At 41.8% G+C, this 24,870-nt stretch overlaps 1 protein-coding gene across 3 annotated transcripts; it reads right to left on the reverse strand.

Annotated features, from left to right (window-relative positions):
- Nucleotides 1–964: 964 nt before the first annotated feature.
- LOC139343536 (stress-induced-phosphoprotein 1-like) lies at nt 965–24,516 on the reverse strand. 3 transcript variants are annotated; one of them, XM_070981264.1, is made up of 17 exons: nt 24,257–24,482; nt 10,119–10,201; nt 9,606–9,686; nt 8,334–8,704; nt 7,937–7,996; nt 7,262–7,432; nt 5,667–5,795; nt 5,384–5,429; nt 4,916–5,006; nt 4,629–4,770; nt 4,183–4,287; nt 4,008–4,095; nt 3,832–3,865; nt 3,395–3,469; nt 2,372–2,474; nt 2,052–2,191; nt 965–1,658 (listed from the first exon to the last, which is right to left on the reverse strand). In XM_070981264.1, exons 4-17 carry the CDS (start codon nt 8,373–8,375, stop codon nt 1,532–1,534), a joined length of 1,353 nt encoding a protein of 450 aa, XP_070837365.1. In that variant the 5' UTR covers nt 8,376–8,704; nt 9,606–9,686; nt 10,119–10,201; nt 24,257–24,482; the 3' UTR covers nt 965–1,531. The 3 variants fall into 3 exon arrangements, with proteins under 3 accessions (XP_070837365.1, XP_070837373.1, XP_070837356.1); XM_070981272.1 differs by lacking the exon at nt 24,257–24,482 and adding an exon at nt 18,650–19,484; XM_070981255.1 differs by lacking the exon at nt 8,334–8,704 and having other exon boundaries at nt 24,257–24,516.
- Nucleotides 24,517–24,870: the final 354 nt, after the last annotated feature.

Consider the following 24,870-nt stretch of genomic DNA (forward strand, 5'->3'; position numbering starts at 1 on the left):
GTCCCCAGACATGTAGTTTGGCCCTTCTTGCTTACTGCGGTTATTCAGGGAATAACAGTTCCCAACGTGGTAGAGTCCATGTGAGACCCTCAGGTCAGTACAGTAGGTGTGTGTGGATGAAAGTGGCCCACTTACCCGCCACAGTAGCGCAATTATGACTCCTCTTTTCCTTCTGCAGTCATGGTCAGAAGTGGTATGATAGGCCTGTCCAGAGGGTGGTTAAGATGAATCAAAGGGTTAAAAATGGATGTTCAGATGGCTTAGGTTAAGTGAAATACAGTAAGAGGGACCCCTGAGTGAGATGAGGTCTGTGGTAGACTCTGTAGTGAATGTGTGTTGCTGGTCCAAACATACCAAACATCAAGCAGATAAACAGTAAGGTGACGTTATGACGTCCTCTTCTGTTCTGAGCTTCACAGGAATAATTCCCCGTGTTCAGGTCTGGAGTCAGTGATGGTGAAGATGAAGGTGAGGCTTTACTCTCCTTGTACCAGGTATAATTAGCTGCTGGGTTGGCATCAATGCTACAGCTCAGTCAGGGAAATGCCCTCCACTCACCAGAGGGACTCAGTGACACAGAGGGAAGCTTTGGAACATCTGCAGCATTTCAGATGTCATGGTATCAGTTGGTGAGTCTTCATTCTTCTTGTACCAGGTATAATTAGCAAATGGGTTGGCATGTAGCTCTATATAGTGAAGTGTTGACATTTAGCACAGCCTCACAGAGCAGCTAGTAACACTGTAGTCTTGTCAGCAGTACCTTCCTGTTGGAAAAGTACTGGAAAACCATTACTTTGATGAAAATAAGGGTTTGACAAGTTAATGTGCAACATAGTATGACCACAGTCGCTGCAGCACTCACAACAAAAGTGTGTGATCCTTACAAGAGCCAGGATCTGAAAGACTACTAACTGATTGAAGGTGTTGAATAAACCTTTTATAAATAATCCTCAAAACATCAATGTAGGTTTGATTGATTTATTGTTAAATATGTACAGCACACATTTAAATGTGTCTTTTGAAAGCTATGAAAATAACTTTTGACTTTAAAGCAATTCAAAAGTGGACAAACAGACAGTTTGTCTCAGAACTGAGCTTTGGTAGTGTTTCCAATATGGTACAACCAAACATATTTGTCCAAGTAAATCCTGATGACGCAGATGATTCTATGGAGCGAGCGGGGATCTCCAAGCACGAACCAGGAGGTTTCAGGGTTTTTCTAGGATGCAGGCGGAGCTGAGAGACTCCTCACTGACACTTCAAAGAACTGTGGACCCTGTGAGGACTTCCTTGTGTTAGAGGCTTTGCAGTATCACATGAATTCATCCTTTAAGCCTCTTTCTGAGGCTTGGCTCTGGACATCGTCATTCCTCATCATGTCAGTCACACCACATCAGACTCTGTCACACACACATTCAGTTGTCAGTCTTCTCAGGCAAACCATCTTCCCGTTCCTCCTTTTTCTTGGCAAATCCTTCTTTAACGTGCCTTCATGCTGAATTTGGGAGGGTAGGGGGCACAGTTGGGGTTGTCATGGTCTCTTGTCTCGGCCTTGCTGGTCTGGTATGTGTTTGAAGCGGCACTTGTCGCCATAGAAACAGCCCGTGGTCCGCCAGTAGAAGCACACGTCTCCATCTATAGGTGCACAGCGTCTGGACCTGCAAGAACAGAACCAGGGACGGAGAACCTGCATCACATTCACAGACTTGGCTGTTCACTTCTGTGCTACAAGGATTAAACTGTGATTACAGAATATTTACAAAACACTGATTGCTGCAGCTGGAAGTTGGTGGAAGACTGGATCAGAGCCTGGAAAAGTCCAGAGGAACTGGCATTGTCTCTCTCTCTCTGAAAGTCTTTTGAGGCACTAACATAATGAGATTTGCTAAGAGTGAACAGTTTCATTTTAAAAACATTACGAAGTATAAATGCAGAAAAGGGGGGGAAACAGAAATTGTTTTTGTTTGTAGCATCAACTGTTTTACTGTATTATTCATTCACTCTGCACGCCACCACACACACTCAGGTGTTATGAGGAAGTTGCTCGGTACCCTGCGGCAGCTGCGCTCTGCTGTGTTCCTGCAGCGCTGGAGCTGAGGCTGGTGTTGGTCCTTTGTATGGGAGGCAGGGTCCGCTGGATCCAGCGGTCTGGGTACCTCATCACCAGCCTGCTGCTCCCCAGCTCCGCCCCCTGCACGGGAGGAAACAGCACTGTTGACCAAGCTATAGATAACGTCTGAAGTGGCACAAAAACAGGATGACGGCTTGCTGCTGATACTCGAACCTGCGTGTTAACCTACTCAGAGCGTGGCTTTGACGTGCAAGACGGTTAAAGTCGAGTCACGTTTGTTCACCTGATAAAGTCACTCACCTGCAGCTTCTCCAGGGCTCTGGCAGCCACGTTGGCGTTCTTGAAGTTGATGAAGGCACAGAAGCGCTCATGAAGAACTCGGATGCTCTCGATCTCACCAAACCTACAGCACAGCAGTTTGGTACAGATCTACTGCAAAGAGACAAACTGCTGCTTCCTACCCACATACAGCTACTCCTATCACCACTGTTACTATTTAGAAATGCTGAATACTAATACTTCTGCTAATATATGCATTTCATGGTGGTCTTAGGTGATATCACAGTACTTCTCACAGTGTAATACAACCCTGTGTCTCCTCCTGCCTCGTCTCCAACATATGTATCTTTATAGTGCAGTTTACCTTCCTGTAAATACTAAAAATATTTAAATCTACAATGTTGTCAGTTTTTACTGAAGTCAATAAGTAGACCGGATGACAAGACAAGGCACAACATTTTGAAACTCTTCCTCTGTTCAGACAGTTTATCTCCAACAGGTGGATCCTAGAACGCTGCTGCCCATCACTTACAGATGCTCAGAATATCTGTCTGTTCATCTTTTTCGTACTGGCTGTTCTAAATATGAAAACATATTAGATCAAAATTATAACAACTATCAAAATCATTCTTTAAGTATTCTAATAATATGCAGTACAGTTCGATCTTTAAGTGTGTGGATAGTTGAATTTTCTATTGTGTCACATCTGTACTGCAGTTCATTCAGTTCAAAACAGAGCCGTAACTGGGAGGTTAAAGTGCTGACTTTCAGCTTTAAGGGTGTTTGGTGGAGTTCATTATCAAGGGTGACATTTGGATTTAATTCATCATTTTGATATTGAAACCATGGCAACATATTTTTGATCAAACTATGCTAGATACCAAATAAACTGACAAATATATTCTGCTCCCTCTCTACTGCTACTGCTGTTACTGTTGTTACAAATATAGTAGTCATAGCTACAGTTGTAGTACTAGTGGAAATAATAGTATCGGTTTCCTTCACACACGCATGCACGCACACGCACACACAGAGGGGTTTTACATTCTAAAGAGATCCCAGAGGTCTTTCTCTGTGACTTCTAATGTGATGTTCCCAACCCAAAGAGAGCGACAGCTCCTGGAAGACAAAGGAGGGAAGACAGAGGAAGAAAAGATTAGAACAGAAACAGACAAACTAAGCCAAAGATCACAGGAGAGGATAATGTGAGACAGAATGATTATTTATCCAATGGATGTTATTGGACAAAGAACTTTGCATTATCATTTATTACACTCAGTGAACACTGTATATAATTTATTCTGAAGATAGTAAATACTGTATGTTTTTCTATTAAAACAACCATAGAAATTGGTTTGCTTCATGTTTAAAACATACATTATTACAGGTTATATGTAACATTCACAACTCAAAACATATTGTGCATTCCTGAAAACTTTGAAGTGAGTGTTGTGATTATGTGTTTTGCTTATACAACCTACCCACTCTGGTCCTGCACAGGTGTGTTCTTCAGTGCTGGAAGTAGAAGGAGATAGGAAGTAGAAGTCATGCAATGACAAAACAATTATCAATGAGATGTACTCTGAGTAGTATCAGCACGTTTGTGTTACTGTGCTGCCACACTGTGGATAGTAGTGGTACTGCAGCTGGCTCTTACTTTTGGCCTCTGGTGAGTTGATGACTGCCTGAACAGTGGTAAACGTCTCCAGCAGCAGTTTACTCTGCTCCTCCTCAAAACCCAAGTCCTAAAGGAAGAAAATGAAATGGAACAATTTAAAAGGGAAAGTTGATTAAAGTCACCTCGTGTAACACATTGACTAACTGCTCCTCACCATGAGCTGCAGGACCCGGCATGTGAAGAGTTTACTGGGTGCTTCCTTACAGTGCTGATCCAACTTCAACACCTGCTCCATGGCCTCCTCTGCCTCACTGTACCGCTGGAACGTCCACACACACACACACACACACACACACACACACACACACACACACACACACACACACACACACACACACACACAGACAAGGGGGTTTTCATCACTTGTGGGGACATTACATAGACTTACATTCATACTTACCCTAACCCTAACCACTATTTGCCTATTCCTGACCCTAAAACTAACCTAACCTCACCTACCCCATAACCCTATCCTCAGTCTTCACCCCAAAATGTGATGATTTAAATTTCCCACAAGTAAGGTGAGTGTGAACATGTGACTGTGTAAACAGATTTTTGTCCCCACAATGTGAGTAACACATGGGCACAGCAGATGCTGACCTTCAACCCCATCAGAGCACACCCCTTACGGAAGTATCCCTTTGGCCAATCAGGAGCCAGCTGAATGGACCTCTGAGCGTCTGTTAGAGCAGAGTAGTACCGCTCCAGACACCAATAACAGTAAGACCGATTTCCATAGAACCTGAGAGACAAGAGAGAGCCACACAGATGTAGGCGTTTACTCCAACCCTAGTGAATGTGAAGGAGACAGAAGAAAACGAGGCGCTATAATCAAGAGAAGACAGGGTGAGTGAAGGGGTGAGGTCAGAGTTCACATCGCAGCTCACCTGTGGTCCTTGGGGTCACAGTTGATGGCTTCTGTAAACATGTCCACTGCCTGGCTGTACTGGCCTTGCCCGAACATCTGAATGCCCTGCACTGGAGGTCAACACACACACACACACACACACACACACACACACACACACACACACACACACACACACACACTTGACTTTCATTGGCATAGTGCATTATTCACACATACTTCTTTCTTCAGAGGAAATATTCCCCATAAAATCATTTGAAACATTACTGTTAAATCTTTCAGATGGAATGTTTCAAAGCTCTGAGCAGTGCAGACATCTAACTCTAAGCACTGCCATATAAACTGAACTTCATTCGAGGGAATCATTTGTCTTATTGTTTTTTTCTGTAATTTGACCTGAAATACTTTGCATTAGCATCGTGTACAGTAGAGGTAGAGTTATTAAAAGAGCTAAAAGTTGTATTGAAAGAACAAATAGATGATTCACCCGTAAGCGACTCCCCCCTCCTCTTCATTTCATCCGTGTTCTCCACCTGCAATCACAACACACAGTTTCATTAAACCTTAGTTTATGTCATGCTGATTTCATTGGTTTCCACATCTTTAGTCCCAGGGACTACTCAACAATTCAGCAAAATATGCTGCAGAATTACATTTCCATTGTTTATGGATGCCCCCAAAAAGACAGAGGATGAATGGGTGGAACAGCTGTATACTTATGGCTTTGCACGTGTGTGTGTGTGTGTGTGTGTGTGTGTGTGTGTGTGTACCTGGCTGCTCCTGGCCTCGTTCTCCTTGTTCTCTCTGGAGATCTGTGTTGCTCTGCTCTTCAGGGTTTTGAGTTTGATGTGGCTGGCAACTTTAGCCACAAATGCACTGCTGACATCCCACTCCGGTTCCTGAAACACCAGGAAGTAACACAGAACGCTCATACAATAGGCTGACAAAAGAGTAGAAGTAGTAAAACTGTAGTTTGTAAGAAGAAAGAAACCTGCTCTGACCAAAAGCTGATTTAAATATTTAGGAAATCAGCATGGGTTCATCTCAGCTGGTATCATCTCTGGTGAAGGCTGAAAAAACTGGCCTGCAGTTCTAATTGCAGACGTTTCACTGTTCACCTGCTCAGATCCCTCAGTTTAAGTCAAGAAAGCACTGATAAGTAACAATCCTGTCGTTTAGACTCAGTTTTCTCCACACATCATCAGGGCTTGCTCTTACTTAGTTTCCACACACTATCATGCTTTCGTGTGCGTGTCAAGTCACACTCTGAAATTTCTCCATTGTGGGACTAATAAAGGTATATCTTATCTAAATGTACAGCATTAAAACAATGATGATCTCTGAGAGGTCAGAGTGCAGGTTGAGTGCCTCTGGAGCACGAACATTGGCTGCATGACTGCTCCTTTCATGGTGGGGGAGTAAGGGAGTAAGGCTGTGTTCATGTTGGAGCATGTTTGGAGCAATTCATTGAAACTGTGCAGCGTGAACTTCTCTGGTCGGGTTAGTTTGAGCAGGAGAGCCAATCAGACGCAGCTACTACAAAATAACTGCGCCGAGATACCTTACAATAGAGGTCATGGTCCTCTTTCATTTGTCGAAGGAAAGTGTGGTGTGCGTCATTCAGCTTCATTCGTGTTCTTGACTGGTATGAACACAAGAGATGATAAACTACAGCAAAGAGTACAGACAAGTATTTTATTGCTTAGTTGAAGTTATACCAGAGCTGTTTTTATTTTTAACCCCCTAAACTCCAACGCGCAGGACGACATTTTTACATTTTACAAAACTAATGAAACCATTTGATTTTTATCTATAAGCCCTGCTCTATTTATAATGTGGCAGCGTGAACAGAAACAAACCATGTACATGAATTCAATTAACTTTTCTATTCTTGGCCAGACCAAGGAAAACTAGACTTGCAGTGCAAGTAAACTGAGCTCCAACTTTGAACCCAAGGGTGCCGCAACCTGGGGGCGACTGGGGGGCCGAGCACATCGCTGAACAAGGCTAAAAAGGTGGTTCAGAGACCCTCCTGCAGGGCACAGTGACATGATTTCTTCCAGCCTTGGACCATGAGGGCCGCGGAGTCTGTAGCAAAATGTTTCTTAATCAAGTTTACCATTCTGCCTAAGCCAGTTTCAAAGCACATCGTATTAGGAGAATACACTCAACTTCACAGTGAGCGAGCCGAGGAGGATCCAATGTCTGACGTCATGTATGAAAGCTTAAATAAGATATGTGACTGTTCGAGAACATTTTTCAGGACAGTCGAACCATCAGGTCGCTCTGGTCCACATACTAGTCACCAGGTGCTAGGTGAATGAATGAATGATATAATAAATGTGCCGGTCGGGCTTCAACCCACCTCCTCAGAGGTCCTGTGGGGCGGCTGGCGGTTGTTCTTGTTGTCTGTCACGATGGCTGGGACTGACTCAGGGTCGCACTTGTTTCTGAAACGAAAGGCAGTGACATCCTCCTCCTCTTTCAGTTCCTCCTCAGTGTCACTCTCTGACAGCGCCCCAGCCACCTCCTCTTCCTATTTAAAGTTCAAAGCAGTATTTCGAAATTAGCCCAAAAGAGGAAGTCACACATTCTTACGAGGGTTTAATGGAGGTATTATACAACCTAAAAATAACTGTGTTGTCAAAATGAAACATACAGATCAGTGAGTGATAGTGTACTGTTATTTATAAATGTGGTATTTCAGTCCACACCTGTTGGATGAGTGAGATTGTTTGGATCCTCGTTAAGCCAGTTAATGGAAACAAACACTGACATCACATTTTATTTAGCTGAAATTTCAGAAAACTGCTTAAAATTTGTGACAAAGCGATTTAATTGAAACATTACCACTGAATTTATTTAAGTATACAAGCAGACATTAAAACACATCAGGGTATATGTGGGCATATATACATAAATGCATGACTGCATATGGACGTGAAGATGACTATGAATACATGGCAAACTCTGCAAATCCTTGTACATTGAAGACATGAAGAAAGAGCAGCAGATTCCATTTAGGCTCTTCTGTTCTCACCTGCTCTGACGCATCCTCCATCCTCTCCTCTCTCTCCAGTTTCTTGCGCTCTTTCTGCCTCTGAAAGGAGAGCATGAACATGATGGCTGTGGGATGGCACAGAGACATGTATGGACGCAGGTGTAGACGCAGGTGTGAAGTCAGGTGTGTCATACAACTCTGATTCTAAAAGGAGTTGAGTCGCTGTGTAAAATGTAAATAAAAACAGAGTGCAATCATTTGCAAACAAACTGTGTTTACCAGTTTTACAAAGTGTTCCTGAGCCCACGTGATAATATCCTTTATACAATCGTGTGTTCACAAAGTGGTGAACCTCGCTCCATCCTCGCTTGTTTCCAGGATGCCCCTTTCATATCTAATCATGATGCTCTCACCTGTTACCAATAAACCTGTTTACCTGTGGAATGTTCCAAACAGGTGTTTTCGGAGCATTCCACATCTTTCCCAGTCTTTTGTTGCTCCTGTCCCAACGTATTTGAAACGTGTAGCTGCATCAAATTCAGAGTAAGCAGATATTTACAAAAATCAATGAAGCCGATGAGGTCAGACTTGAAATATACTGTATTTGTCAATGGAGTGCATGTCAAAAAGGATTAGAAAATGATCACATTCTGTCTGATCTTTTACACAGCGTCTGGGTTGTAAAAAGTGAGGACACAAGCGTGGGAACAGTTATGATGAGGGTGTGGCAAACAAAAATGGGAGGAGGTAAATACAGTAGCAGCTATTGGAAAAAAAAGGAGTGAAGACAGGTGGGGCAAGTGATGACTGACGTGAGTAAATAAGAGTGTGGTAACAGGTGTGGCGATGCGTGTAATGTAGGAGACACATTCAGTTCAGTTAGCAGAGGAATCCTTTGCATGAAAGAAGAACGTGGATTTACTCTTTCATTGCTTTTTGTTTTTCTCAGAGCAGTGTACGGTCACATCAGGTGGATCTGGTGCAAGTAGAAACTGACAATAGCGATGATGATGATGTGGCGATAGCGTCATTGTATGTCTGCTTACTAAGCTGCTGCATACACACACATTCTTGCTCCCAGACATCATCTTGAATACTTCAGCCAGAACCCGACCTTGTAAAAAGTGTGTGTTATGTAACGTGACAGTACGGAAGCAAACAAAGCAAAAATGTTCTGTCTGATTTCTTTTTTTTTTTTTCATTGCAGCTGTCCTGTCAGGATTGGCAGTATCTTCCTGACAGCTCCTCGTGTCTCCTCCCTTGTGTTCTCTCTCTCTGTGTGTCTGAGTTGAGCTGGGTGTGGCTCACCTGCCCCTCCTGCTGCCAGCCCACCTGCACACCTGAGGCTCATCAAGTAATCAACCCACACAGCACATAAACCTGGTTCTTCACTCCAGCAGACCTGTGTTTTGTCTCTCTGCCATAGAAACATGGAGCCTCTCACTAACTAGATTACCTGCCATGGATCCCAGCTCTCCCTGCCTTGTGTCCCCAGTCTGTCATCTTCTGCCCATCTGGCCCAGCTCTTGCACATTTCAGATTGACTGTAAATTCTGCTTCTGAGTTCAGCTAAAAACGTCCCTTTATCAAGTTTTTCATTTTAATTTTTTTGTGCTGCACTTGATTTTTTTCTTTTTTTTTGCTCGTTGCAGCTTATAAGCCTTGATGTGTTTTGTCATGTCAGTCCGGCTGAACTGTTTTTACTCACTTTCCTTTTAGCTCTCCTCCTCTCGGCTCTCCTTTTTGTTCTCTCCTCATCTTCCAAACCCTCCTCACTGTTCTGTGTTGCCTGCTCAAGACAGTAACACACACATTCTGTATTCAGGTAACTGACAGATGCACATTAATGAACAGTGACACTTCTTAACAGACCAAAGGTTGGTGCTGCAGTTTATCACATGCAGCAATAAGTCTGAGAGGGAAAAATGTCTTGTGGGGAAAACAGATGCCTGGAGAAAAGTTGGCACCATTTAGTGGCCATTACCGATCCTACATGTCAAGACGTTTCAGTACTGGCTTCAGCTTCATGAATGATGGTTCTAGAAAGTTGGGACGCTATGTAAAATGTAAATAAAAACAGCCTGCAGCCAAACAGTTTACTGACAGCAGTTTCACAAAATGTTCTTGAGCTCATGTGTTCACAAAGCGGTGAACCTCGCTCCATCCTCGCTCGTGAACAACTGATCCATAGTGTATGCAGCACTGTGATCTTTCAGTGTACCTGTGATGAGCGTTGGTCTTTTGATCTGTCTGTCAGGTCAGGAGCTCCATCCCGAACCTCCATCTCCCCCTCACCTGGCCCATCTAGAGACACACAAACACACACAATATGTACAGTATATGTATATTTTCACTGCATTTGCATTTTGCAAATGGGAAGGGGTGAAACTCGAGGTAAGCACATGGACACACAGACGCCCACCCCTTTCTCTGGCAGTAGGTTTACATGCAAAACGCGTTCACAATGTTTCTGTTTGTCTAGTGTAAGCGTTCGTGCGTGCGAGTGTTTGTGCATGTGTGTCAACTTCCAATGCCTCACTGACACATTTCCCAAGCGAGAAAGGTGATCTCATGACAGCTTGTGATTGGATGATAAAACACAGAGTGTGAAAACATTCAGCCTCGTGAGCAGCAGCTTAGCTTAGAGAGCAGAAGGGCCACCGTTCAACAAAAACCATATTTACTGCAACTATTCAAATAAAAGGCAACTTAGTCAAATGATGCAAGTTATACAAATATTATCCAGGGATGTGGTCTGTTTGAACAAGTGAAGGTCTGTCCTAAATAAGAGCAGTAAAAAAGCAGGTGCATGTCCTGCCATAACACACAATGGCAGCATAATGTGCACAGCACACTGACCAAGGCAAACAGCCAGTCTGTCTGTGATGCTTTAACGCCGCAGCGTGAACAGCTGATAGTGTTTCTTTAAGCGCGATGATAACACTTTTTCATCTAAAGTCTACAACCTGCTGTATGAACTTAAAAGGGGCTGTGAATGTGTGAATGTTCATCTATTTAAATTATTTTCTGTTTATCTGCTCTGTTCTGGCAGCTGTCTCACTGATCTGTTTAGATGGTGGGTGGATTAAACTGCTTTTTTTTTAACACATATCTTTATTGATTTTTAACTTTTAACACATTACATCTCTTTTACAGCATAAATTGGTAACATTGTGGGTCACCCTTGAACAACCCCCCCCCCCCGACATCACTGATGGTAAATAACAAAACAATAATAGTTAACAAATGGTAATACCAATAATGACAGTATATTACTTGTCTACATTCATGTGCGTAGATGTATGATACATATCTACATCATTATCATCATCATTAAAAAAAACAAAAAACAAAAATACATTGGAAAGAAAGGAAGGAAAAAAAGGGGGGGGGGGTATGGTCTCACTTTGTAAAAGCTACAGCTTAATTTGATGGGATATCAGGTCTTGATTCCAAAAATCTGAGGAATGAATCCCATATCTTATAGAAGATATGACTTCACGGACAATGAACACTTTTCCAATGTCTAGCAATAAGACGCTTCGTATGTATGAGGTTCAACAGCTTACTTTCATGAGTTCTCAGGGCCACCCTTTCTGGAATAAGTCCCATCTCAGGGCACATCGGGATTTCTTTGTCTATAATATTGGAGATTGTGTTAATTATCCTTCTCCAAAATTCTTGGATACGGTTACATTTCCGGCTGCACAGTGGCGCAGCAGGTAGTGCGCGTGCCTCACAGCAAGAAGGTTGCCGGTTCGATCCCTGTGTCAGACGGGGCCTTTCTGTGTGAAGTTTGCATGTTCTTCCCGTGCATGCGTGGGTTCTCTCCGGGTACTCCGGCTTCCTCCCACAGACCAAAAACATGCTCATTAGATTAATTGATGACTCTAAATTGTCCGTAGGTGTGAGTGTGAATGTTTGTTTGCCCTTGCATGTGGTCCTGCAATCGGCTGGCGACCGGCTCAGGGTGTACCCCGCTTCTCGCCCATTGTAGCTGGGATAGGCTCCAACCCCGAAAGGGATAGGCGGTATAGATAATGGATGGATGGATGGTTACATTTCCAAATGCAATGGTACAAAGTACCTTTCTCTGTTCCACATTTTATACAAGTGTCTGGGATATTAGGATTAAATTTGTTAAGTTTTTCAGGAGTTACATAGGTTCTCATAAGCCAGTTATATTGAATCAATTTAAATCTGCAATTAATAGATATTGTTTGCACTTGGTAACAAGCTGTCTCCCATTCCTGTTCTGTAATATCTGTTTGAAGGTCCTCTATCCATGTTAATCTTTTAGAATTTGAGGACTCTGTAGTTGTGTTTACCAGATTCTTATATATTATTGAGATCTTTCCCTTACTATCAGGATCTGATGTTGCCCTCTCTTCTAAGACACCTAAAGGAGGACATCGGTATGACTGCATCCTGGAGCGAATTAAACTGCGAATCTGAAAATATTTAAACAAATGAGTTTGAGGTATCCCAAATTCTCCTTGGATTAAACTGCTTGACAGATTAACATATTTTGGTCAGCATGCTAACTACTGTATGTTTAGCTCATAGCGTGCCACCAGCTTACCTGACATGACTTAGCAGCAAGATATGATGAATGGACATTTTGCAGTTTAAGGCTTGAGCTCTGATCTTTCCTAATAATGAGTGGGCAGCCTGTGTGTCCTTAAGCAGCACAATTGATGTAAATACAGTGAATTTTGCTGGTTAGGTAACAGTTTTTACACTGAATGCGGGCCATATTTTTTTGGCAGCACAAACCGGCTGTTTTGGGTTTGTTTTTTTTTTGTTTGTTTCTTTGAATCCATGACAGATTTGAACCCAAAATTTGACATGTTTTCAGTGATTCTTTAATGTGTTAAACAAAATTCAAGCTGCTCGTTACAAATGCAACTTTGATATGTTAATAAGTAACAAAGCAATGTCAGCCAGGCAAACTGACTATTCAGGAAGTTTTAGAGATCTTTGAGATCATTGAACAACACACACACCCAGCAAGGTGAGATTCTGTGGATTTCTAAATTGAGAAAAAGTTGCTGGTGCATGTAAATAAAGCCCCAGGCAGGCCTAAGTGCTGGAAAGGGGCGAATCCTCTTCCCTCTTCTTCCTCATACCACACTAAGAGGTCACCATGCCAGAAATGTCTAAGAGCTTCTTGACAGAAATAGTGCTCAGGTAATCAGAAGCAACAAACATTCCACTAAGAAATATTTCACTCTCTCAGGTATGTTTCAATTTCAACCATGTGATCACACTGAGATTAATTCTACATTCAAGATGTGAGTTGACACATTTACTAACCAGCCTTCGAGTACAAAACAGCTACGTTATCAGAACGTGCATGGTAGTAAATTTTCACTCCGCTGATGGGCGCTCACTTTGCAGAGGCAGATCAGTTACAATGTATTTTCAGCAGGAGCAGGAAGAGACAAGCGAGAGCCAGAGGACCCATCTGTTTTCCTTTCAGTCTCCTTTGAGATTATGAAATTGGTACAGCGCTCGAGAAGATCTTTCAGGTTTTAACTTTATGCCTTTTGAAGATCAGTTCATCTTCTACTCACTTAACTATTTACAGTAATATAAATATCGACCAGAAGTGCCAAAAGTTTTGTATGCCACTATATGAGGGAGAGTAAGGAGGATATTTTTTTTAGAACCATGCAGCCGTATCATGTGTTAAGTCCAATAAGAATAAAAGGTCGTAATGTAGGGTTGTTGCATTGCTCTTATGACAAAGTATGCACTGTGCTGTACAGTCACAAGCCAGAATTCTTTTCCCTCAAACACACGATGCTGACAGATGAGATATGAGGGGAGAAACTCTGGGCCCAAGAATAGACCGTCCGTTCAGAAACTTTTGGAATGAGTAGAAACTGAATCTGTTTGGCATTAAGAGCCACAACACCACCTGACCCACAGCAAGACCAAAGGAAGATGGGAAGGAGCAATAACCAGAGAGGAAAGATGGGAGGATGTTTGTGAGAGAATAACATGACTGTTTTGGATTTAGCACAGGCCAAATTATAGGTTTGTAACTTAAACACATTCCCCATGTCCACAACATGAAATCATGTACATGAGGACAGCCTATAGAATTCTCCAGCAGCTGTTCTACAATATGTAATGTGCTCTTGAGCACAGCTGCCTTCAACGCAGGGCAGATTCAAACAGAACACAGTTTCACTGACAGCGATAGCGCAGATTGATCATTTTCAATCTTCCCATCTGACAGATGAAGGTAACGTATGGGTGTGGACGGTATGCAGGATAAAAGTGCAGATTTAATACCAGAAACAAATGATAAAGGTTTCACTTGTTGCAACATAACAGGTGCAACATGTCAGAACACTGACGGGAGTGAGGGGGTGTCAAACAAGTCCAGTCTGCACACCTCCACGCAGTCCTGAGAGGAGGTCTTATCAGGTTATTAAGTGAGAACACCTCTGTAAGTGAATCATGTAGGACTGATGGTTTTCCCCTGATTCTAAAATGATTGCATCCAGGAAATAATTTTCAGAGGATTAACAGCTTTATTGACACTTCTTCAAATATGTCACGACACAGCTGCACCACTGTACACTTGGTCGCTTACAGATTTTGCACTTTGCTTTTATCTGTCTTTGTTCAGCTTTGTTGTCCTCGCTTTTAGCTCGTTGTCTGTTTCTACTTTGGACCTGTGCGTAACACTGAGAGCAAATTAAAACTGGAGTCACATTCCATGTATGTGTACACATACTTGGCCAATAAAGCTGATTCTGAGTCGGTGGATTGTTCATTCTGTCCTGGCACGTTGTTTGTTATTTTCCTTCAGTCCCTCCCTGATGACTTTTGTCTGTGTACCTTCAGCTCTGGTTGGAAATTTTCTTCCGGTAAAACATTTTGAGCCTTCATCTCAGATTGTGCCACCTACAGAAAGAACTACACGTGTCTACAGGAGTGCCACATTTGTCTGTAATTAACTTTTTGCATGCATGCTCATTCAACTCTTCAGGAAGCATAATGGTTAGTTTGGCTGACTTATACTGCAGTCACACCAAGCACTCTCAGAACTTTATATGTACAAGTGCCAGAAATATTCCTGAAGCTATTTCTGATCACAATTACCATCACATATTGTTTTAATTTGAATGCAGACCAGCCCACAGCCATCAACAGAACACAACAAGAAGGAAAAATCTGAAACTTGTCGGTTTTAATCTGTTGCCAGATTGAGGCTGAACAGCAACTGCTGCTTGTCAGATGATGACTTTTCTTACGACTGACTGAAAGACACATCTCTGATGAATACACATTTTGACATGACTTATTGAGGTCTTACTGGTTTCATTCAGCTTAGGTTCATAATATTTACTCAGCAAATTAAACACCATGGAAACTTCCACATCATCTGTGAAAGACAACAAAAAAGTACTTCATGCGGTGCAAAATTATTTGCATGCAAGCTCATGTACGATTGGAAAAATATTAAAAGACTTGTGCTGATGTTTAATGTAGGTTTCAATAAAGGCAATGGATTGTGCGTAATATGACCCAGGTCACCTTTGGGTCATTTGCAAACATAAAAGCAGTAGGTCATCGCCTGCCTCTTTCAGAGTAATAGTACAACTCTCTGTCTCCTCAGAATGACTGCTCAGTGCAGCTGTCCTGATAAGGCTGTGCTGTCTCCGAGTCCCAGTGGAACCAAGGTCATAAAAGATATGTTCTACGCTGCCTGGGCCTCAGCACAGACTGACTGTCTCCTCTTAGAATGTATTACGTGTGACCTGACCCCGCGGCTTCTTGTTTAGGATCCAATACCTAATACAATCCTCACATACAACATGTATAATGAGGGAAGAATAACCCATTTGGACATGTAGTAAATCTTGCCAGTCTAATAACAGTTCAAGACTGAAAGTAGCCTTCAGAATAAGGTGGTATTACATAGTGATTCACTTGTACTGCTCAGGTCAAGTCTCCTCATTCGAGCTTCAATAAAATGCGTCCAGGTCTCCTCAAACTTCTCCAGTCACAAGTTATTCAGCTCTCAAGACGTCCTTCGCAGATTGTGAAATCTGGCTCTCAAGACTGCTGGACAGGGTGGCCTTGACTGCTTCCTACCCTCTTTTAAACACGAGCCCAGATCAACACACACACACACACACACACACACACACACACACACACACACACACACACACACACACACACACACACACACACACACACACACACACACACACACACACACACACACACACATCTCTCAATGTCAGCATTTTCACTTTTTATCTTTCTGTTTATGTCCAAGGCAAAAGGGGAGAATAAGTTTTGGGAAAACAGAGAATTCAGGAGTAGAGCTAACGACCTCAAACTTTGATGGGATACAAAGACTTTTAGAGCATTGGATACTAATAATTATGGTAATACAAATAACTTTTAATAATACAGTACTTTGCATACAGTGGTAGGTGTAGGAAAATGTTTCAATGGTACAAAGTGAGCCAAACCAGTCCACTAATAATGGGACAGGTGGTCTGCTCTGACAGTTCCATACTTTTCCCTCCGGTTAAGAGTCACAGTTGTGCCTCTTTCAAAGCACACACCAATAATGTTACTCGGTCTGCACACTTTCAACTAAGCAATATTAACCGTCTTTGCCCATTGCTTACACCTAACAGCACCGCCGTTCTCATTCACACCCTGATTACATCACAGCTCTATTCTTTTCGGTCGTCCTTCGAGCGTGTTCATATACTTCAACTGGTCCAGAACGCTGCTGCCTGCATCATTACCAGACCTCCCTCCACACATCATAAAGCTCACCCGTGTTTACTGCAACTTTACCGGCTCCCTGTTAGAGACTGTATCGATTTCAAGCTTCTGCTTCTCGCCTTTAGGTCCCCTCATAACCGAGGCCCTTTGTATCTGTCTGAGCTCCTCATATCTACACACCCTGCCGTACTCTCATATCATCCTCTGCTATTCAACTCACTATACCATCACTATCATAGGGTCTAGAGCCTTCGGCCCTTCTGCCCCCGGCCTTCCTTATTCTCTTCCATAAGACATGTGCAATATTGACTCACCCTCAAATCCTGTCTCAATAATGAGTGTGTACAGTTAATGTGCACTTTAAAAGGCACTGTCAAAAGCATCGCGTTATTAACGCGTTAACGCAAATCAATTTTAATGGCATCATTTTTTTTATCGCGCGATTAACGTTCCTTGTGACCTAGTGAACTTGTAATTTTTTATAAGCTGTGGCCACTGCTAGTAACGTTGCAAAAATTAGAGGATCTGATTGTAAACCGGAAACAAAACAATAGGCACGCCCCACGCACGTGTTTGGTCTTGCCTGCTCGCTAGCTGTAAAAAAAAAGGCTACTGGTTTGTGTTTACAATGATCCCTTAGAAAGGGTTGTTGAAGGGGCTTTTTTGTAACCAAGTATTTGTTTTTTTGTCATCTGTTTATTGACAGTGTTAAATTGTGTGAGATTTTGCTTCAAATGTGAATGACTGCTCAAAGTGAGAATGTTAGTGTGAAATAAAACACTACACGTTGTTGTTTTCAATAAAAACATTTGTACAAAGCAAGCCGATCCACTTTTCCATGTTGATAAGACTATTAAAATGATAATTAATGGGACATTTAGAACAGATAAAAATGTGCGATTAATTAATTAATTAATTAAAAATTTTAATTGATTGACAGCACTATTATTATTATTATTATTATTATTATTATTAGTGTTGTGACAACAGACAAACATGCAAGAATCATCTTCCATGATAATATTACTCTCAAACAAAAAACATTATTTAAATAATGGTGGTGAGTCCAAACAAATATAGCCTGGTCCCAAATATCGCACAACACCACACTCACACAACACTCACCAGCCCAAGCTTCTTTTGCTCGGCAAGACGAGCTTACTTGTTTAGCACCTTTCAACAAGACAATTCAAAGTGCACGTGAGACAGAATGGCATTAAAATATAATAGCAATACATAATCAAACAATATAAAAGGACAAAATAAAATGGAAGATCAAAATAAGTTAAATAAGACAAATCAATCAGCAGAATAAAAGTTACATTACAGCCACAGTCCAGTGTGAGATACGAATAAATACTCCAAAGAGAAAAGGTTTAAGCAACGATTTAAAAGAACTCCGAATTCGAGCAGGTCTCAACTTTTCTGGGAGTTTGTTCCAGATATGTGGGGCATATTTTTCCTTTTTAAGGGAGGCTTAATAACTGCAGTTTTCAGTGCCTGTGGGAAATAAGCTGAGAGTAGAGAAGTGTTTGGTACTTAGAGAAGGTCTAAAGCCTGGAGGCAGATATAAAGGCAGCAGATGGAGAATTTCATTTCTTTCAAGGTTTTATACAGGAGGGTTTGCAGCCTGTCAATAGTAGCAATAAGGCATGTGCATTATTACTGTTTTTGGCAATGATGTCAGAAAAGGACTCGACTTACTCTGCTTACACTTTCTTTTAAGAATTTTTACCATTTCTCCATGTTGTTTTGTTTTTTAACAGACTGCCTTTACCTTCGTGGGGGTAATTGCATCAATCATAATTACCTACAAGATCACTGACAGAGACCATAGCAAGGGCAGGTATGGAAGAGAACACCTGAATGAATAATTCACTGGTGTTTTCAGTGATACGTTTTCAGAGCCAGTCATCTCAAAGGAAACACGGGAAGGATAAGAAAGAGGAACAAGCGTCGACACAACTTTAGAAATGTTCTGACCCTAGGAGATGATTGTGCCTGTAGTCAGTCCATAGTTATCCAGAATACAACACAGCTCTACGGTGCTGCTGTCCTGTAGTGAATGCTGAAACAAACAGCGACAAATACACAGTCAAAGTCAATACAGAGGATAGACAGCAAGGTCATCAAAAGGTTTGCACTGTATTTAGCCTTCAGATGTTTAAGACTGCAGCTCCACACGAGGAGTTCAACTGAAAGGCCACATATTCAAAAGCAGCAGATTTCCCAGAGGAGATCTGCTCGCAGTGGATAGAATTACACACACTCTGGTTTCATTGATAAACTGAAGTAGGCAGGGGTTGCGTCAATAAGCATGTAATAAACAGCTCTGTAAACAGAAAATCAAGAGGATGATTGACTAATTAATTTAAAAGAAATTGCCTGCCAGGACCTGGAGTTTAATAGAGCCAAATTTAGTGTGTTAAAAGCATCCTTTGACAGTTTGAGCTGAAGACACGTGAAAAGAAATCGATATCAAATTTGATAAATTTGCAGACTTAGCTGAGTGCTTCTTGTTCACTCTGGTCCTGGAAGATGAAGTCCAGAGGAAAGGCTTGCATCAGGGTGTTGTTTGGGGCCACAGCGTAGGGCAGTAGGTCTATGCCCAATTGGAAAAAGAAGAGGCATACTGGGGGCTGCAGAAGTGGGGCACAGACCCTGTCTTTCTGAGGCATCGTCTCTCCTGTTTGCGCTGATGCCAGGCTGATTTGTCTGGTGTTGCTTTGAATGGTGATGACTGGAAATGCAGCAGTGCAGTTCAGAGGGATCCATTCACATCACATCCATTTCCTCAATCTGTGATCCCAGTTTGTTCCCAAAGAGAGGAGGCGGGGCGACACCGAGGCCAGTTTTTGGTTACTTCACAGTTAATCTCAGTTAGTTTCGGTTTTGTAAAGCCAGGCAGGAGAGAACTGCTCTTTCTGCCATCTTCCTGATCAGCAAGGTTAGTGTTACAGGATGTCCACAGAATAATTGAATTTTATAATTAGATTTTCATTTTTCAAACAACAATAGCATTAACATTCAAAGGGGTGTGGTTGCCTCTCTGTCTCTCTCTCGTTAGCTAAATCATTTCAAGGAAAAGGAAACTCAAGGCTAATGAGTGTCTGCGGTGAACACTGAATGATCTGCCCTCCCTTGGTCACACACACACACACACACACACACACACACACACACACACACACACACACACACACACACACAGCTACAACCAATGACACAGAAACGTAAACAAATTAGGGCTGACCTGAATGCTTCAAAGTTGTGAGGCCTTGACCAATGCCATGGTAATCAAAGTCCAAATCAAATCCCAAATAGCCCTTGAATGCCACATTATTCATTATGCATCAACCTTAATTATTACTTATTCTCAGACAAGGGCATTTGGGGTTACAGCTCTCATCTAACATCACCAGCCACTGAAACTGGAACAGTGTGACCATGTGAAGCAAACACGGTCCTGCGTGTGGAGATGCTACAGGAAGAAGCCTAGTGGAGGAGAGTCTCGGGACGCACACTCCAGCTTTACATTACAGCAGCATTTATACAAGACCCAGCGTGCCAAACCGCAGCTGCTGGAAGGCGACTCTTAGGACATTTTAGGAAAAGTGCAAAAGCAACTGCGGCATTAAAAGAAAAACAGAAAATACATCAGCTCCCAGAGCACAAACATTTTCAAGATGTCCCAACATGATGGAACTCAATGTACTTTACGCTGATGAGTGTTTGCGAGCAGAGGTGGCCCAGTTCAGCAGTGCAGTCTGACCCAAACGTTACCAAAAAGTCTGAGCGAACACTGGACCTGACAGCAGACCAGTGGGCCATGGCAAAGACACTGCTGCTATCCTTAAGCCTTTCATCACCCCTGTCCCAAGAAGAAAATGTGTACTTGTCAGTGGTTCTACCAACGCTGACAAAAAACAGCATCTTAGAGTCAGGATCAACACCACCAAAACCCTGAGGAGTAAACTAGTGACTTTGACCCCAAGCAATTAAAGCGGCCATCCAAAGAAAAAAAACAGGTGTAAAAGGCAGTGGCGTTGCTAGGGTCTCTTGGGGCTCCAAGCAAGAAATCCTAGGGGCCCCCACCCCACCTGTGCATGGCACAAAAATTTGGTTTTTGCACACATAAATGCACAATTTCTGGGACATTTGAGATGAATACTGAAAAAATAAATTAGTGTTTCTCAAAGTGAGGTCCAGGTACCAACAGAAGTCCCTGAAAGCCCAGGCCTATCAATAATCATTGTTGTAAGTAAGTGGCCGGGGCCCCCCTAATGGCTGGGGGCTATAAGCAACTGTCTGGCTTGCCTGTCCGCCGCCACGGTAAAAGGAAGTGACTACGTTGGCCGGCCATATATGAACAAGAGGAGACTTAGTCCGTACTCGCTGTAAGAACTGTGAGCTGTGTGTAGATAGACTTCTTCCTACAAGTTTTTTTCTGATGAGAAAAACAAAAGTGCAAATGACAACATGTGAGGAGATGAAGAGAGAGCAAAGTGAGAAGCACAGTGGTAGGACAAAAGGTATGACGAACACCGAACGAAACCGATTTAGAATGAACCCAATTTATGACTGGAAGAACAGGTATGTCGAACCAGAAACTGAAAAACTGAAATTTGGCCAGAGCTTATCAGCCATGCTGGGTGAAGTCTCACGGTATTTAGCAAAATGAGTCTAGAGCAAACATTTTCATGGACATGAATAATCTCAAGGGCATGCCCTGAGGACACACTGTTGTCACGTGTCCTTCATGTTGCGACAGTTATGTTCACGCAACTGAAAGTAAAAATCAAATGTCATATTTGTAGTCTCCTTCAGCTAATCCTGTCCTAATTACATTTCAGAGGTTTGATGCTTTTATTTTAGGACATCATGCTTGTTTCTTCAAGTTTCATGGCTGGGTGATGGGTGTTTCTGAAGTCCAGGATTTGCCCAGGACATTTTTAGTCGATGGTGGCCCAAACAATAGCCACACTCATTCAGTAAAAGAAATTAGCTGTGTGAGCTAGCAATTTGGTTCATTTTCCCTTACAATTAATGTTTCGCCTTAAGTTTTACATTTTTGTGATCTTAGGTGATCTTTCTATCAGTGAAGGTGTTTTATGTCCTATAAAACACTGAACAATGCCGTTCTTTATGAGAGAGTGGCTTTTCACAAGTTTCAACCAAGACTCAGATCTGAAATGTCTCTCTCCTAATAATCACTGTCATATTCAGCTTCATGTGTTTTTGTGGCACTCGGTTTTCCAGCTGTCTTGCACTGTATTTTGCAGTAGAGACAAATGTAATCAACTTTTGGTTTGACTGAGTAGTTCAATCAAGGTTGACCATATGCCAGACGTGACCCTGGTCAAACCAGTTTTTGTACATTCTTGTGAGGTTAGTGCACAACTCATTTGCCAGTCAAATACTTTTGGTAAGGTTTATGACATGCAGGAAACTCAATCTAAACATACTGAACACAAGTCAGCTCTGATCAGATTCAGCTTTTTTAAGTATTACAGCAAAAAGAAACACACAGCACAATAACTCAAACACAAACCTAAATATGCTGAGAGGTGTTGCATCCAAATTCACAGAGACTTTTTGTTTATGCTTCTAAGTTGGTTTGCTATTTCATAATTTAGCCTTTGATTGTACTGGACAAAAGTCCTGCCTGGAAGGCTCAGTTTATGAAAAAAAAAAACAAAAACAAAACAACACACTGAAGTAAGCAGGTACCTCTGTCCTGGTCTTCAGTAGAAGAAGGTCTTGTATCAAAGTCTGTTTGTTATCACAGTCCACTAACGTTGACCTTCATGGTCGCAGTGAGGGCTTCCTGTATGTTAATGTGAGGTTATAGCTTGGCATTGCAGAGATGACTAGTTAAGGTCAGGGTAATACTGGGTTAAGGTTAAGCTTACACTAAAGATGGCAGCTTGGGGTGAAATGCCTGGTTCATGCCATATGGGATAGAAGGTAGAGATGGGAAAGACTCCCATGTTTACGACTTTCAAGCGTTCAAATCACCAGACAACTCAACATGGCTGTCTGATTCCAAAAATGGTCATGTGAGGGTTAAAAATACTGATGATTGACAATATAGCATACCATTAATTAATTTAACTACCTTGACTAACCAACTTTTGCTGATATGAGGCACTAAGGCTGTTAAAAGAGATGAGAAATATACTACTTGTATATTTAATTCAACATTAACATATCTTTTCAAGGATCTACATACCTATACATGACTAAATAAACAGAAAGAATAATGTCCTATTCTGTGCTGTTTAATCAATTGCTCGCATCAGCTTGACCTACATTTCATTTTTGATCAATGAAAATTACATTATGTGTGCAGTTTCCAAATTTCAATGTCCAAGACAAACAGGAGAAATTTCAGTCAAATATTATAAATGATTGTGACTAATGAAGACAGCAATTCTGAAATTGGTCCAGTGTTGAGAGTGAGCAATGTAGCCAGCAGTCGCAATGTTGCAATGGCTGCAATGGCTGCAATGTAATCCCTCTGGGCGCTTACACACCGTATGTCCACTAAGAAGTGTTTGTTTTTGACACTGACAGGCTCAGGTTGTTATTCTAAGTGTCTGACAACTGTCAATACAAAACTACACGTGTTAATGAAAAGACAAAGTTTGATATTCAACCATAAACTTACGTCCTCTATCCTAAATAATTGTTCCACTACCCCAACTCTTCAAAACAAAATCCAAACAACATGTGACCTTGGTAGTTTTCTCATAAGAATATTGGCAACAGTTTTTTTTATGGGCAGCAGTATTTTTATGGCATGTATAAATTTTTATAATCTGTACATAACGTACATATACATAGTTGATTTTCTATCCTATATCCTGTATACTTTTATTTTGACCCTTCTATGCCACAGTTTTTGCATTTTGTAATACTTGCTGGCTGTAACAACTTAATTTCCCCAGTGTGGGATCAATAAATTCTTATCTTACCTTATTTTAAAATAATATATAAAAAAAAAAAAAAAAAGAAAATTCACATTTTGCCTGAGTAATCAGGATTCAAAACGCCACAAAACGTCATTGGCATACATTCAGATTAGCCCAGTGGTTCTCAAAGTGAGGGGCGCGCCCCCTGGGGGGGCGGTTGACCTGGGGAAAAATATGGAATGAAACTGCGTTGATTGAATATGGTCAATGTAAGGAAAATAAACACAAGATTTAACCTTTTTTTACACTAAAATTCAACTTGAATCATTTTATTAGTTAGGGGCGTGGACCTTTTTCTGCTGCTGAAGGGGTATTTCCGAAAAAACGGAGCTATTTACCTGAAATACAGGCTGTATTTAGCCGCTAGCAAGTGTCCACGACACAAACTATCACCACACAAACTCTGTGTACTGTGAGCCTGACGTTTTTAACGTTTTCTAACGTTATTTGGTGGCTTTGATGTGAAATGCAGGGGTTATCAGTGTCATCATAATCTGGCAGCGACTGAGAGATAAAATCCTACATCACAGCTAAACTCCTCGGAACAACCTGTAGGACCAACTTATCTGACTGGAAAACCAAAAGTTGTCAACGGCTGACTGGCAGTTTTACTCACCGCCTCCTAAGCCCAGCAGCCGGCAAATATCTCTGGTGAACTTCATCAGTTTTTAGCATCGGTCCACTCTCTAAATAGAGGTATAACTGTCCCACCGGACAAGACGGCTGGCTTTCAGTCCGTAATTCGCGCTGACACCTCGCCGGTAAAGACACCGGTTGATGTGAAATTTCGCCCGTTGAACGTCCTCCGCCCGTCCAGTCACTACCGTCGCTCTGCCGCTGTCAACATAAACACGACATCCGGCTATTTTCAACAATAAAAGAATGACAGGCAGAAATTGAAGACGACTTCCGATCCGAACCGTCAAAATAAAATCATAAAAGGATTGAAGTCAGTCATCTGGTCCTAACGGGCAATGGTTCAACCATACTTGATTTAGGATTTCAGGAATAAATGCGGTTCTAAACATGATTCCGAATAATAGTTCTGTTTTCTAAATTAAACACTATCTTGTTCTGTTCTTCTGTTCTTCTGTTGTGCCTTCCATTGACTATTTTTTTGTACTGCAGTTTTATTTATTTATTTATTTATTTATTTATTTATTTATTTATTAAATTTGCTCAATTTATGAGGCCACTGCACTGTTACTGCACTGAAACTATATTCTAGTC

This window comes from Chaetodon trifascialis, chromosome 2, assembly GCF_039877785.1.
Source record: "Chaetodon trifascialis isolate fChaTrf1 chromosome 2, fChaTrf1.hap1, whole genome shotgun sequence".
In the NCBI taxonomy this organism is placed as follows: Eukaryota; Metazoa; Chordata; class Actinopteri; order Chaetodontiformes; family Chaetodontidae; genus Chaetodon; species Chaetodon trifascialis.